This window comes from Lucilia sericata, unplaced genomic scaffold, assembly GCF_015586225.1.
Source record: "Lucilia sericata isolate MDLA Ls3-8-SP2 unplaced genomic scaffold, ASM1558622v1 Contig001563F_arrow, whole genome shotgun sequence".
Taxonomy (NCBI): domain Eukaryota; kingdom Metazoa; phylum Arthropoda; class Insecta; order Diptera; family Calliphoridae; genus Lucilia; species Lucilia sericata.
Genome location: NW_023995485.1, coordinates 79,928 through 95,000, shown reverse-complemented (window position 1 = coordinate 95,000; position 15,073 = coordinate 79,928). Strand labels below are relative to the sequence as shown.

The window sequence follows — 15,073 nt, the reverse complement described above, 5'->3', positions numbered from 1 at the left end:
TTCAGTTCTAGTTCAGTTCTAGTTCAGTTCTAGTTCAGTTCTAGTTCAGTTCTAGTTCAGTTCTAGTTCAGTTCTAGTTCAGTTCTAGTTCAGTTCTAGTTCAGTTCTAGTTCAGTTCTAGTTCAGTTCTAGTTCAGTTCTAGTTCAGTTCTAGTTCAGTTCTAGTTCAGTTCTAGTTCAGTTCTAGTTCAGTTCTAGTTCAGTTCTAGTTCAGTCTAGTTCAGTTCTAGTTCAGTTCTATTTCATTCTAATTCAGTTTTTCTAGTTCAGTTCTAGTTCAGTTCTAGTTCATTTCTAGTTCATTTCGAGTTTCAGTTGCTAGTTAGTTCAGTTCCTAGTTCAGATTCTAGTTCAGTTTCTAGTTCAGTTTCTAGTTCAGGTCTAGTTCAGTTCTAGTTTCAGTTCTAGTTCGTTCTAGTTTCAGTTCTAGTTCAGTTCTAGTTCAGTTCTAGTTCAGAGTTTTCGAGTCAGTTTCTAGTTCAGTTCTAGTTCAGTTCTAGTTCAGTTCCTAGTTCAGTTTCTACTCAACTTTTATTTAACACGCGTTTCTTATTTTCCCCTATTTCAGGGCGATGACAAATCCGACTTTTTATTTGCCAACAATCCCTTTTCCTGGACCGGCGAAAAATGGAAGGAAAGACGAGCTGAAATTACACCAGGGCTCACCATCAGCCGAGTAAGTATAACAAATTAGATATAAAAAAGAAACGCAATACTAAAAAGCTTTCATTAAGGTAAAAACTGTATATCCCATCACCAAAAGAGTTTGTAAAAATATGACCAAATATATAGAAGAACAAATAAAAATCGGTGCCAAAGAGGGAATCGAAGCTAAAGATGTAAGTATTAGCAAACATTTAAAATAAATTCTAAATTAAATTAATGTTTCCATTTATCTAATCATAGCTCAGTTTACGCTTCACATCGGAAGTAGTTACCGATTGTGTTTTGGGTCTAGAGGCTAAAAGTTTTGAACCAAAACCTTCACCCATTATGACAATGATTACCCAAATATTTGAACAGAACCTAATTTTTATATTCTACACTATATTGTTGGGTTTATTCCCCTCACTAAGTAATTACTTTAAAATACGTTTCTTTCCCAAAAAATCCGAAGAGTTTTTCATCAAGATTATGCAAGATTCTATAGAAATGAGAAAATCACAAAAGAAACAAGGTGTCAATGAAGATCGTATAGATTTTATGAATTATATTTTACAGCTGCAAGAGAAAAAGAATCTGGCGACTATAGATTTGGCCGCTCACACTATGACATTTTTATCGGATGGTTTTGAGACAACCGGTTCGGTTTTATCACATACATTATTGTTGGTAAGTTTGGATGTTATTTTTTTTTTTTAAAGTTTACTTTACTAATGAGGTTTATTGGAAACAAAAAAAAACTTAGTTGGGCCGTGATTTGGAAAGACAGCAGAAATTGCGCCAGGAAATTTTAGATACTATAGGTGTTAATGGTGATTTTGATAAAATGATGGAATTGCCTTACTTAGATGCTTGCATTCATGGTAATTGATATTTAAAGTTGAAATTGTTTTATAAGAAATTTTATTTTTGTAAGTGTTTACAGAATCCATACGTCTGTTCCCTCCCGGTTTCTTTTCCAATAAACTTTGCACCGAACCTATTGAGTTGACCAATAAAAATGGCAAATCTTTAGTTGTGCCCAAGAATACTGTGGTAGTTTTACCTTTACATGCTGTAATGGTAGATGGCGATTATTATACAAATCCCAATGATTTTGAACCTGAACGTTTTCTTGAGGAAAATGGTGGCCTTAAGAAATATAAAGATTTGGGTGTTTATTATGGTTTTGGTGAAGGACCTAGAGCTTGTTTAGGTATTTTGCAGATATTTTTAGTTTATTATTATGTTTTTATATTTATTTCTTTAACAAGGTATGCGTTTTGCTTTGGCCCAACTTAAGAGTGCTTTAGTTGAAATTATACGCCAGTTTGAAGTAAGTGTTAATCCGAAAACCCGCAAAGATAATGAATTGGATCCCAAATATTTCTTATCACGTTTAAATGGTGGCATTTGGTTGGATTTTAAAAAAATTTAATAGATAATAACAATATAATGTTAAACATAAAAATTAATAACAATTTATTATTGTATTAAATTCCCTAATATAAAGTTTATGACCCTAACTCAAATCCCTATTGGTTAAAATAGCTTTTTTTTGTAAGTGATTTCTTTTGTTCTTATCTATTTATACACACAATAATTTTCTCACAAATATAATATTTATTTAAATTTCTATTCTATATTTGGTGTACATAAACAAAATATGCTATATTTCTTAAAAGTTCAATTGTTTAATTGAAAATAATTGCTGTAATAACTTTTAAATCTAAAAGCTTTTTCTAAAAAAAGCTTTCATACAAGACTCAAATTTATGCTGGGTACTCAATTTCAAAAGTATATTTAAACTCGTAAAGAACGGTTGTCGCTATTGTCCCATAGCCTAAGAAGTGTTTTAGTTTGAAAGAAAAAAAGGAAGCATTTCCAAAATGCTCCTTACTATACTAACAGTGATCTTGGGTCTAGTCCTATTATTTTATATATTTCTAACCTGGAACTTTAGCTATTGGAAAAAACGTGGCATTAAAGGTCCAACGCCGAAACCTTTTGTGGGTAATTTCCCCAGTGTTTTTACACAAAAAAGACATTTAGCCGAGGATATTAAAGAAATTTATGAGTATGTTGTAATTTTAAAATTAATAAATTTTATTTATTAGTTTTCCACTTCAAGTACATTGTGTAATGTTGTATCTTTTCTATAGATCTTATAAAAATACCGATAATTTTGTTGGTGTTTTCAATTGCCGTTCTCCTCAATTGCTTATTACTAATGCGGAATTGGTTCGTCGTATTTTAGCTACCGATTTTAAACATTTTCATGACAATGAAGCTTCAACATTTGTAAGTATATGTTATTTGAATGTAAATTAATTGAAATATTTCCTATTGTATTCTATTGACACCTGTTTAAGCTAAGAAAACACAAATAGAATTGACCACACCTTGATTATCAATGAAACTTTGTAAATTGGAAGGTTCGCAAGGATATTGTAAGAATGCAAATCTTATTTTTTCGCAACGCTTCTGGGATAAGTTAGTTGTTGTTCTTTCAAAATATCTGCTCAGAGAGTAGTTGTAAGGGATCAATTGTAAAGCTGGTAGAATTTTATATTCACTCTCACCTGAGTTGATATATTCCAGATATGATGAAAACAAAGTCGCTGTTATGCTTCTCCGATTGATATATCTTCCGAGTGAGAGTGAATATCCGGATGATATCAATGATATCAATCAATTGTCGTTAAAGTATAGAAACACAACATCGAGAGTATTTTGTTTTTCATTAAGACCTAGACCGATAATTCTCGAATATAAGTAAAATTGATCCGTCTAGACCCCTGATCGGCAAAGAGCTTTGTTAAGAGCTTTCTTGCACTCTTAATTTCTCACGCATGTATGCTTACACATGTATAAAGAACTGTAAAAACCAGTAAGAGATCTTATTTTTTACTCTCTGCCCATGTAGGGTCTAGACCATTTAATCATTGACAGATACACATTTCAAAAACGTTTGCAAATTATAAAATTTCTTATGAAAGTTTAAGTTGTGTCGCGATACAACAAAGTGGAAGAATGTAACTCCTTTAACCCCTTCCGACTTTTTTTCTTTGGCGTTATAATAAGCCAACAATGTTAGAAAGCAATATTCGACATATTCGCGTGTTTGAATCGTAGAAAAATTGAGTTTAGCCTATTTACTCGTATCACCCTCGTTTGACAGACATTTGAATGATATCGCTCAAAATAAAGCTAAAGCCATATTCTGTATGAACAATGAAACCATTTTATATTAAATTAATTAGCGTGCTGATAGGACGCTAATTAATTTAATATAAAATGCGTTTAGAGTATTTCTGTACGAAGGACCACCGAGCTTTGTCTTCCACTAATAGTACAGTTTTCTATACGATCAATGACTCGGACAATATTGTGAATGTGTTAATCGTTTCTGGATTAGTGGAATAGCATCGGTCTTTGACAGCACAGAATAAAATTGTGGACATTTAAGTCAAATGTTGAAGGGGGCTTGGTATAGGGGCTATGGTGAAATAAGACCCTATAATTATAAAATTCATGAGGGTCATCAAGGCTAGTATAGAACTTGATTTTACAGCTTTTTCACGAGATACGAGTATATTAAACATAATTATGAACTTAAGAGCCCTATTCGACGGGTTCAATTGTATGGGGACTAGGTGAAATAATGGACCGATGTTAACCATTTTCTATAGCTTTGAGATATTCTATTGTCAGACGGCTGATAACACAATTAACGAACTTATTGCACAAAAGATCAAATGTTTGATGAGCTGCATGAATGAAACCTAATATTATTTCGTAATCATGGCTCTAAATTTTCGGTAAAAATGGGCTAATAATAACACCACTCCAAAATGCACACCAAACTATCACACTCTGCGAATTCATTGGCTTCTTGACAACGACGTGCGGGTTTTTCGATCCCGATGAAAATGCGTTACGACAGAAAATGAGATTCGATTGGACCCTATGTAAGGTCCAAACTGAGAAGCCGAAACAAAGTCGTTTAACTTATAGTGCTGAGTCGATAGGATCTTGTAAGGGCATAATTTGAAAACTTTTTGGAAAATTCCCATCATGAAAGTGCTTAAAAAGCCGACATGTTGCGGTCGAGGGAGTTGCCCTGGTATTAAGTTGCACGCTTTCGGTCACAGTTACCAAATTGTCGTCAGTATGCACCGTACGACGGTGGGTATCATGAGTTGCACAAACACATTAAACAAACTTACTCAGAGCATTCGACCTAGAAAATTGGACTGAGTTCGATAAGAGAACATATAGCTAATAAACATTTTTGACAGATAATAAGTAAAAGTTAGAATCAGATCTAAAGTTTTTCTATGATCACTAATTCCCATAATATTTCTACTGATTATCTAGGTTGATAAAAATTCGGATAGTATATTTTCCGAAAATCCTTTTGTATTAACTGGCGAAGATTGGAAAGAAAGAAGAGCTGAAATAACTCCAGGTTTCACACAAAATCGAGTAAGACCAGACAAATGAAATAAAATTATAACTAAACAAGATAATAAAATATAACAATTTTAGATCAAAACAGTATTTCCGGTAACGAAAAAAGTGTGTAAAGTATTAACGGACTATATAGAAAAGGAAACCAAATTGGGACCCAAAGATGGTATTGATGGCAAAGATGTAAGTTTTAATACAAAAGTTAGCTTTAAAAGACTTTTATGAAATCTATATTTCATTCTCTTTATTACAGCTTAGTTTACGTTTCACCTGTGAAGTGGTTAGTGATTGTGTTTTGGGTTTACAGGCCAATAGTTTTACCGATAGTACAGCGCCCATTTTCGATAATGCCAAGAAATTGTTTGAACAATCTTTCATTTTAATATTGTACATGACTTTGGCTGGTTTAATACCCTCCTTAACAAAAATCAAAAAATTACGTTTTGTACCCAAACCCATAGAAGACTTTTTCGTAGATTTAATGAAAAACTCTCTGAGTATGAGAAAAGCTCAACGTGAAAAGGGTGTCAATGAGGATCGTGTTGATTTCATGAACTACATGTTGCAGTTGCAAGAGAAAAAGAATCTAACAATTACAGAAGTGACAGCGCATACCATGACATTTTTAGTGGATGGTTTTGAAACTACGGCCAGCGTATTATCGCACTGTTTATTGTTGGTATGTATTTTAGGGGGGAGATCGCTTAGTGTGAATATGATTTCAAATTAATAATCAAATGTGTTTTTTATATTTCCATATTTTATTATAATCACAGTTGGGTCGTCATACCGACAAACAAGAGAAATTACGTCAAGAAATTTTAGAAAAATTAGGTCATGATAGTGATTTTGACACCATTATGGATTTGGAATATTTGGATGCTTGTATACATGGTAAATTACAAAAAAAAATAAGACATTTTTGGGACAACAAGTAATACTTTTATATAATTTTTTATATAGAAACTCTGCGCCTTTTTTCCCCTGGCTCATATTCTACTAAGTTGTGCACTGAACCCATTGACTTGGTAAATAAAGATGGCAAATCTTTACATGTACCTGTGGGTGCCAGAGTAGTTTTGCCCATATATGCCATTATGACAGATGAGGAAAACTATAAGAATGCCGATGTTTTCGAACCGGAACGTTTTTTGAATGGTGGTTTGAAAATGTTTAAGGATAAAGGTCTTTTTTATGCATTTGGTGATGGACCACGAGTTTGCTTGGGTGAGAAAATTTCAGTTTCGAAATCGAAATTTAATTTTAAACAAAAAATCTTTTTTCTTTTTAATATTTTTAGGCCAGCGTTTCGCTTTAACCCAAATGAAAGCTGCCATGGTGGAAATTGTGCGTAAATATAAAATTCATGTGAATCCCAAGACTCGTAAAGATAATAAACTCGATCCCACATATTTCATTCTGCGCTTAGATGGTGGCATTTGGTTAGATTTTGAAAAGTTGTAATAGATTTTAAGTATTGTCATTATATACTCACAAAAGTAAAAGTTAAATTACAAATTACTTATTTAATTTTAATTTACAATAAAAAATTGTACATTTATTTAATGGGATACTTACATATCAGTGGGATATATGTATACATATGTATGTATGTATTTATACATACATATGTTAATTTAAATCAAACATTGTATTACTATTCAAGTTCTGGGTCATACACAATTTAATTAACCCCACAAGCTCAATTTTTCAGTTATGACAGTATTAGCAAAATGAGAGAGCGATAAGATCACTGTATGATAAAAGTTTGTTGTAAAAGCTCTTATAAAATGTATACCTGATCAGTGCATAAACTTTAAAGAAAGTTTGTTCAAAAAGCTTTATTTGAAATTTTACCTCAAAAAAAAAGTTACATTTAAAAATGCAACACCCTTAGGATTTTAATATATGAATTTGGGAAGGCCACAAATATATGGAGTCAGAACTTTCTGAATCGATACTTCTTAATGAGAGCTAGGGACTAACTAACTAACTAACTAACTAACTAACTAACTAACTAACTAACTAACTAACTAACTAACTAACTAACTAACTAACTAACTAACTAACTAACTAACTAACTAACTACTAACTAACTAACTAACTAACTAACTAACTAACTAACTAACTAACTAACTACTAACTAACTAACTAACTAACTAACTAACTAACTAACTAACTAACTAACTAACTAACTAACTAACTAACTAACTAACTAACTAACTAACTAACTAACTAACTAACTAACTAACTAACTACTAACTAACTAACTAACTAACTAACTAACTAACTAACTAACTAACTAACTAACTAACTAACTAACTAACTAACTAACTAACTAACTAACTAACTAACTAACTAACTAACTAACTAACTAACTAACTAACTAACTAACTAACTAAGTAACTAAGTAACTAAGTAACTAAGTAACTAACTAACTAACTAACTAACTAACTAACTAACTAACTAACTAACTAACTAACTAACTAACTAATTAACTAACTAACTATCTATCGACATGGAATCTATGTATATAAAAGAGTAGCGTTACTGACTGACTGATTCATTCGCACAGCCCAAACGACTGAACCTAGAATCATGAAATTTTGACAGTAGACGTGTTTTTTGGTTATGTAGATCCACTATGGAGGGATTTTTGGAAATTTGTACATTTAGGGTTAAAAAAAGGAGACTCCTGTTTCGTACTTTTTAAAATTTAGTCCTTTTTGGGTGTAAGGGAGAAAACTGTATTTTTGGTACTTTTTTTTTATCACATTAAGAAAACTTTTTGATTTATTGAAGTATTCCTATTAGATTACGGACTAACTCTGTAATATTTATTGAAACAAAATGGTTGTTTCCCAAAAAGGGGAAAAACGACAAATTTAATTTTATTCTCACATAAAATAAGCTATTGGTATATGGTTTTGGAATTCGAGTACTAAGGCCTATATAGGACCAGATTCGAGTAAATTGTTTGGTACCTTTTTGAAAGCAAACGGAACGGAACATTTTGTAAACTTAATTCTCAAAAAAGTATATTTCTAAGATAAAAGAGGAAAAATTGTACTATTTTGATTAGTACTTTCAATTAGGGTGGAATTTATTTCACCTTTGGTACTTTTTCTTTCTTCAAATGATACTCTGTATGTTTTATAATATGAATTCAAAACACATGATTATTAAAGATACACGGTCCTCATTGAATAAGATTCTTTAAGAGAGAACTTTTTAGTACCTTTTGGTTTCTCTATAATGGTTAACCGGAACACATGATACACGGTCCTTATTAAATGTTAATTTATTGAGAGAGATTTTTGTACTTTTTCGTTTTTCCGATATTTTTACGATATTGAACATAGAAATAAAAAATTTTAAATGTAGGGACCTTAGTGCATGAGAATCTACTGAAAGGGACTTTTGGTACTTTTGCATTCATCAAATTATATTTTTTGAATTGAACGTAAAAAACTAAAACAAAACTAATTTTAATTTTAATCAATTTTAATTTTCTATAAAAGTAAACAAAATTTTAATGTATTTAATTTTGGTTAGGGTAGCGAAGCACCCAGGGTATACTAGTAGTTCATATATTCATCAATTTTATATGGAATATACGTACATTGACTTATCTGTCAACGTATGCTTACTATATATTCCAGATACCCTAGGTTAGTTTTATGATTTCAATAAGAATTCTAATGTTTGTGCTTTTATCATTAAATAATAATTTAAAAAGCTTTTCTTTTTATTAACAACAAAACATCGTTTGTGGCAAACATTTCTTATTTAGAACTTTTATAATTTTTTTCACTAATATTTTAAAATTCAAACTTGTCGTTAAAAATGCTTACGAGTAGGTGTTTTTCTGATAGTGTTGAAATTAATTAACAATTAGTATTAATGTAAATGTTAATATTTTACTTTAGAGCCTACAAAAATACAGATTATTTTATTGGAGTCTTTAATAGCCGCTGCCCTCAATTAATGATTCTTAGTCCCGTAATGATGCGTCGAGTTTATGTGACAGATTTTAAACATTTTCATGATAATGAAGTTTCAACATTTGTAAGTATTTATTTATATATTTAAACACAAAGACAAATTTTGAAATAATTTTGAAAAAATTACTTCGTGTAGTCAAATTTTCCCCCTTTTTTGGACAGACATTATTTAAGTCTAAAAACCAAATTATAATCATTATAGTAATCAAATACATTTTCGTTGATGTTTGTTTCTATACCCAGCAAAAACTTAGAAAATATATTTTTAAATCATTATTTTAACACTGTGATGACATTGGAGGCAAAGTACTTACCACGCTCGCTTACGAATATGGAGTTAGGTAAGTACTTATTGCGAACGACTGCAAATAAGTAGTTAAATTATGTAAATTGTTTAGTTTTTGTAAAAAACTACATTCAATAACTATATACTTAAGTATATAGTTATTTGTACGTCATTAATAGACTGCTTCTAAGTAATGTAGGCGGTATGTATTAGTCATAGTTCATTATCATGTTTTTGCTGGGTATTTGTTTATTAAATTTACCAAAAACACTATAACACTGTTGCTTTATAAAGACCGGCGTTTATTTATTTATTAAAACATCTATTCTTAAATCAAATAAAATATTATCATTTTGTAACAACGTAGTTTTCTTACTTTGTATAACAAATTAAAAATTCATTTAATTTTATTATACAGTAGAATATTAATTATTTAAAACAAAACTTATAATATAAAAGAAAACAAACAATTATTAATGATCTAATAGTTTGGAGTAGTGATTCTTAAATGGGTTTTTGGGAAATCTGTATACAAAATGGGAAATTATTAAGATGACAATTTTAATTTTCTTATCAATTCTGAAACATTAAAAAGTATTTTTTTTTAAATTGTAATCTTGTTTAAAAATTAAGTCTTGTCAGATAATAGCTATTGATAGTAACAAATTTCTAAACGATGTTAGCCTATTCGGCTTGACTGAGGTTTATAAATTGTGATCGATTTCAATAAATCTTTTTTTAAGTTTTACAATCACGTTGTGTTTTGTTTCTTATTATAAACAATTTTTAACCGGTTATTAGAAATTTTCATTTAAGAAAATTATACACTTGAAAACAAACCTATTGTTATTATAGACGGATAAACATACATTTACATATTTGGCTTGTGTCTAAATCAGTGATCGGCACACAGAGAACAATGACCTTTTACTTTCTACAATGCACAGTGTCACATTTAGTACATTCTGGTACCACAAAAGTCTAATTTTAGAAGTATAGCCTTCATATTAGATATGTTCTTCTGGACTTTTAAGTTTTCACCCAAAATATCAAATTTTGGTAGGAAATTAAAGTGATCACAGATTTTCATTGTTTTTGCTCTAGCGCCTCGAGTTTAGCTAGAAAATGGACTTTTATGTTTTCTCTTAAAAAATCGATTTTTGGTGGTAAATGATTGTGATCACAGATTTTCTTTCTGTTTGACCTAGCGGCTCTAGTTTAGCCAGAAAATGGACTTTTATGTTTTCACTCAAAAAATCAATATTTGGTAGGAAATTAAAATGATCACAGATTTTCTTTATTTTTGCCCTATCGCCTCTAGTTTAGCCAGAAAATGGACTTTTATGTTTTCACTCAAAAAATCGATTTTTGGTGGGAAATTAAAATGATCACAGATTTTCTTTCTTTTTGCCTTAGCGCCTCTAGTTTAGCCAGAAAATGGACTTTTATGTTTTCACTAAAAAAATTGATATTTGGTGGTATATGATAGTGATCACAGATTTTCTTTCTTTTTGCTCTAGCGCCTCTAGTTTAGCCAGAAAATTGACTTTTATGTTTTCACTCAAAAAATCGGTTTTTGATAATAAAGGATAGTGATCAAAGATTTTCTTTCTTTTTGCCCTAGTGCCTCTAGTTTAGCCAGAAAATGGACTTTTATGTTTTCACTCAAAAAATTGGTTTTTGTTGGTAAAGGATAGTGATCAAAGATTTTCTTTCTTTTTGCTCTAGCGCCTCTAGTTTAGCCAGAAAATTGACTTTTATGTTTTCACTCAAAAAATCGGTTTTTGATGGTAAATTATAGTGATCACAGATTTTCTTTCCTTTTGCCCTAGTGCCCCTAGTTTAGCTAGAAAATGGACTTTTATGTTTTCACTAAAAAATCGATTTTTGGTGATAAATGATTGTGATCATAGATTTTCTTTCTTTTTGCCCTAGCGCCTCCAGTTTAGCCAGAAAATGGACTTTTATGTTTTCACTCAAAAAATCGATATTTGGTGGGAAATTAAAATGATCACAGATTTTCTTTCTTTTTGCCTTAGAGCCTCTAGTTTAGCCAGAAAATGGACTTTTATGTTTTCACTCAAAAAATCGATATTTGGTGGGAAATTAAAATGATCACAGATTTTCTTTCTTTTTGCCCTATCGCCTCTAGTTTAGCCAGAAAATGGACTTTTATGTTTTCACTCAAAAAATCGATTTTTGGTGGGAAATTAAAATGATCACAGATTTTCTTTCTTTTTGCCTTAGCGCCTCTAGTTAGCCAGAAAATGGACTTTTATGTTTTCACTAAAAAAATTGATATTTGGTGGTAAATGATAGTGATCACAGATTTTCTTTCTTTTTGCTCTAGCGCCTCTAGTTTAGCCAGAAAATTGACTTTTATGTTTTCACTCAAAAAATCGGTTTTTGATGGTAAAGTAAAATGATCACAGATTTTCTTTCTTCTTGCCGCTGCGCCTCTAGTTTAGCCAGAAAATGGACTTTTATGTTTTCACTCAAAAAATCGATTTTTGGTAGGAAAGTAAAATGATCACAGATTTTCTTTCTTCTTGCCGCTGCGCCTCTAGTTTAGTCAGAAAATGGACTTTTATGTTTTCACTCAAAAAATCGGTTTTTTGCCTCTAGTTTGGCCAGAAAATGGACTTCTATGTTTTCACTCAAAAAATCGATTTTTGGTGGTAAATTATAGTGATCACAGATTTTCTTTCTTTTTGCCCTAGTGCCCCTAGTTTAGCCAGAAAATGGACTTATATGTTTTCAATCAAAACACTAGTAGTCAATAGGCTACTCCATAGACTAGATCATAGACTGGTCAACATACTAGCCAGTAGAGTCTATAGTAATCTAAAGACTAGTCAACAGACTAGAAGATAGACTGGTTCATAGACTAGAAAATAGTAGCCAAAAAACTCAATAGATTAGTCAACAAACAATAGGGTAGTGCAAAAAGTGGACTAGTCAATATACTAGGAAATAGTAGCGAATAAATTAGTCAATAGACTAGTCCATAGACTAGACCATAGACTAGTCAATAGGATAGTCCATAGACTAGACATACTAGCCAATAGAATCTATAGAAGTCTATATACTAGTGAACATACTAGTAAATATACTGCTACATACTGCCAGTCAATAGATAACTCAATAGACTGGCAGGTATACTAGTCTGTAGTAATTTTTTTCACCACTACTTGCAGTGCACCGAATATTAATCGGTTATAAATACAGACAAAACGAACGCCAATATAACTCTGATCTGGCTAGTGTTACTTCTATGATATCGTAACCGCTTAAATACCGTTACTATAATAGGCCTAAATAATGTTACCGTTTAAATATCGTTAAATTCTTCCAAACCTTTGCCAATACTTTATAAACCTTTAAAATCTTATCTCTTATTGATTGACTCTATTTTAAAGTTTGATTTCTCTCGTTCCCTGGTGATTACAGCAGCCCATCAATGATATAAATTGCTTATAATTTTATATTAAAAAAAGTTAATTTTAGTCTTCTATTAAAAGTGATATAAAAAATATTATGCACTTGAAATTTATTTAAAAACATTTTAATGGAAAGCAAAAAAATACATATTGTATAGTGAAACTATACTCAGGCAATTTTTCCATTTGCTCTAATCGTGATGAAGGTCAAGGCCCATTAATATTTTAAGTGGAAACTTTCATAAATTAGCAGAACGCATTTTATTTAAAGTATTTTTACACTTTCTTTTTTAGATTGATGAAAAATCTGATAAAATTTTATCCAACAATCCATTCGTTTTAAGTGGCGAACAATGGAAGGAAAGAAGAGCTGAAGTAACGCCCGGATTAACACACAATAGGGTGAGGTTTTCAAAAGATTTTTATAACGATTTGACGAATTAATTATCAATTTTTAAAATTTCAGATTAAAACCGTATTTCCCGTTACTAATAAAGTCTGCAAAACTATGTTGGATTATATAGCTAAACAAAGCAAAATGGGTGATGGAATCGAGGCCAAAGATGTAAGTAATTAGAATGAATAAATCCAACATTTTAAACCAAAAATTTGATGTACCATTTACAGTTAAGTTTGCGTTATACCTGCGAAGTGGTTACCGATTGTGTTTTGGGACTTCAAGCCAATACTTTTACCGATGACCCCACACCCATTTTTGATAACACCAAAAAATTGTTCGATCAATCATTTATTTTAATTCTCTACATGACTTTAGTGGGTTTAATACCTTCTCTAGCCAAAATTAAGAAATTACGTTTTGTACCCAAACCCATAGAAACATTTTTCATTGGTTTAATGGAAAGCTCTTTGAGTTTGAGAAAATCTCAGCGTGAGCAGGGTGTTAATGAAGATCGTGTTGATTTCATAAATTACATGTTACATTTGCAAGAGAAGAAGAATCTAACTTTGCCAGAATTGACAAGTCATACTATGACATTTCTATTAGATGGTTTCGATACTACGGCCAATGCCTTGTCACATTGTTTATTTTTGGTAAGTTTTAAGGGTCATTCACAACGATATTTTAATAATTTTATTATTTTTATAGCTTGCTCGTTACCCTGAGAAACAGGAAAAGTTACGTAAAGAAATTTTAGAAAACTTGGACCAAAAGATTAATGATTATGAAACAATTATGGGTCTGGAATATTTAGATGCTTGTATACATGGTAAAATATACTCAATAAGCGGAAATAATTGATTTCCATTTAAAATTATACTTTTTACTTTTCCACAGAAACCGTACGTATGTTCCCTCCCGGTTCACATTCATCAAAAATGTGTACTCAACCTATTGATTTGGTGAATAAAAATGGTCGCACTCTACATGTTCCTGTGGGCACCCGTGTCATTTTGCCCGTATATGCTGTGATGAATGATGAAGATTATTATAAAAATGCTGATTCTTTCGAACCCGAACGTTTTATGGATGGTGGTTTGAAAACCCTAAAGGACAAGGGTCTCTTTTTCGGTTTCGGTGATGGTCCAAGAGCTTGTTTAGGTTGGCACAACTTTAACAAAATTTTAGTATTTTATTTAAATTATTAAATCTATTTTCTAGGCATGCGTTTTGCTTTAACCCAAATCAAAGGCGCTTTGGTGGAAATTTTACGCAACTACAAGATCACCGTAAATCCTAAAACCCCAAAAAACAATAAATTGAATCCTACATATTTTGCCTTGATATTAGATGGTGGTATATGGTTAAATTTTGAAAAGATCCATTAAAATTATATATATATAAAATAATCCTCAATAAATTCTAAATTTAACTAATGCAAAAATTTTATAAATGTTGGTTTGTAGTAAAGAAATATTAACATTATCTGTTCTCTTTCATCATAATAAATATTATAATTTTTTATTATTAAATGTGTTGTCTTTTTATTATTATTTTTTTTTTTTTTGTACAACATTGAAGCTTTCTTATCGTCTAAATAAGGTAACATTTAGCCTGGCAGTTCAATTATATTTAGTTGTGAAATTTAAATTGCAGCCAACAAAATTATTAATATTAAAAAGCAATTAGGAAAGTTTAGACGGAAATGTTAGGCATTAGGAAACCCTACCCCAACTGTGAATATATTTGTAGTATTTATCAGAATGTGGATCATTATACATATGGTCGTTCTAAAATATTTGCAACATGTAACGTACCTCTCTAATTT

The 15,073-nt window shown here is 30.7% G+C and overlaps 2 protein-coding genes across 2 annotated transcripts in view; both read left to right on the top strand.

Annotated features, from left to right (window-relative positions):
• LOC119611953 (probable cytochrome P450 28a5) overlaps positions 1 to 2,285 on the top strand; it is a 3,247-nt gene extending 962 nt beyond the window's left edge. Inside the window, exons 3-8 of the mRNA XM_037967646.1 lie at positions 569 to 676; positions 735 to 839; positions 907 to 1,332; positions 1,409 to 1,526; positions 1,589 to 1,858; positions 1,917 to 2,285. Coding sequence (XP_037823574.1) covers positions 569 to 676; positions 735 to 839; positions 907 to 1,332; positions 1,409 to 1,526; positions 1,589 to 1,858; positions 1,917 to 2,080 — 1,191 coding nt within the window. The 3' untranslated portion in view covers positions 2,081 to 2,285. The remainder of the gene's footprint in view (positions 1 to 568; positions 677 to 734; positions 840 to 906; positions 1,333 to 1,408; positions 1,527 to 1,588; positions 1,859 to 1,916) is intronic.
• Positions 2,286 to 2,442: 157 nt separating this feature from the next.
• LOC119611954 (probable cytochrome P450 28d1) lies at positions 2,443 to 14,777 on the top strand. The gene is made up of 17 exons (XM_037967647.1): positions 2,443 to 2,719; positions 2,805 to 2,943; positions 5,023 to 5,130; positions 5,194 to 5,298; positions 5,369 to 5,794; positions 5,892 to 6,009; positions 6,079 to 6,342; positions 6,416 to 6,576; positions 6,701 to 6,720; positions 8,909 to 8,971; positions 9,045 to 9,183; positions 13,140 to 13,247; positions 13,312 to 13,410; positions 13,473 to 13,898; positions 13,954 to 14,074; positions 14,143 to 14,406; positions 14,467 to 14,777. The coding sequence occupies exons 1-17, from the start codon at positions 2,532 to 2,534 to the stop codon at positions 14,631 to 14,633; spliced, it is 2,916 nt and encodes a 971-aa protein (XP_037823575.1). The 5' UTR covers positions 2,443 to 2,531; the 3' UTR covers positions 14,634 to 14,777.
• The last annotated feature ends 296 nt before the right edge of the window (positions 14,778 to 15,073 follow it).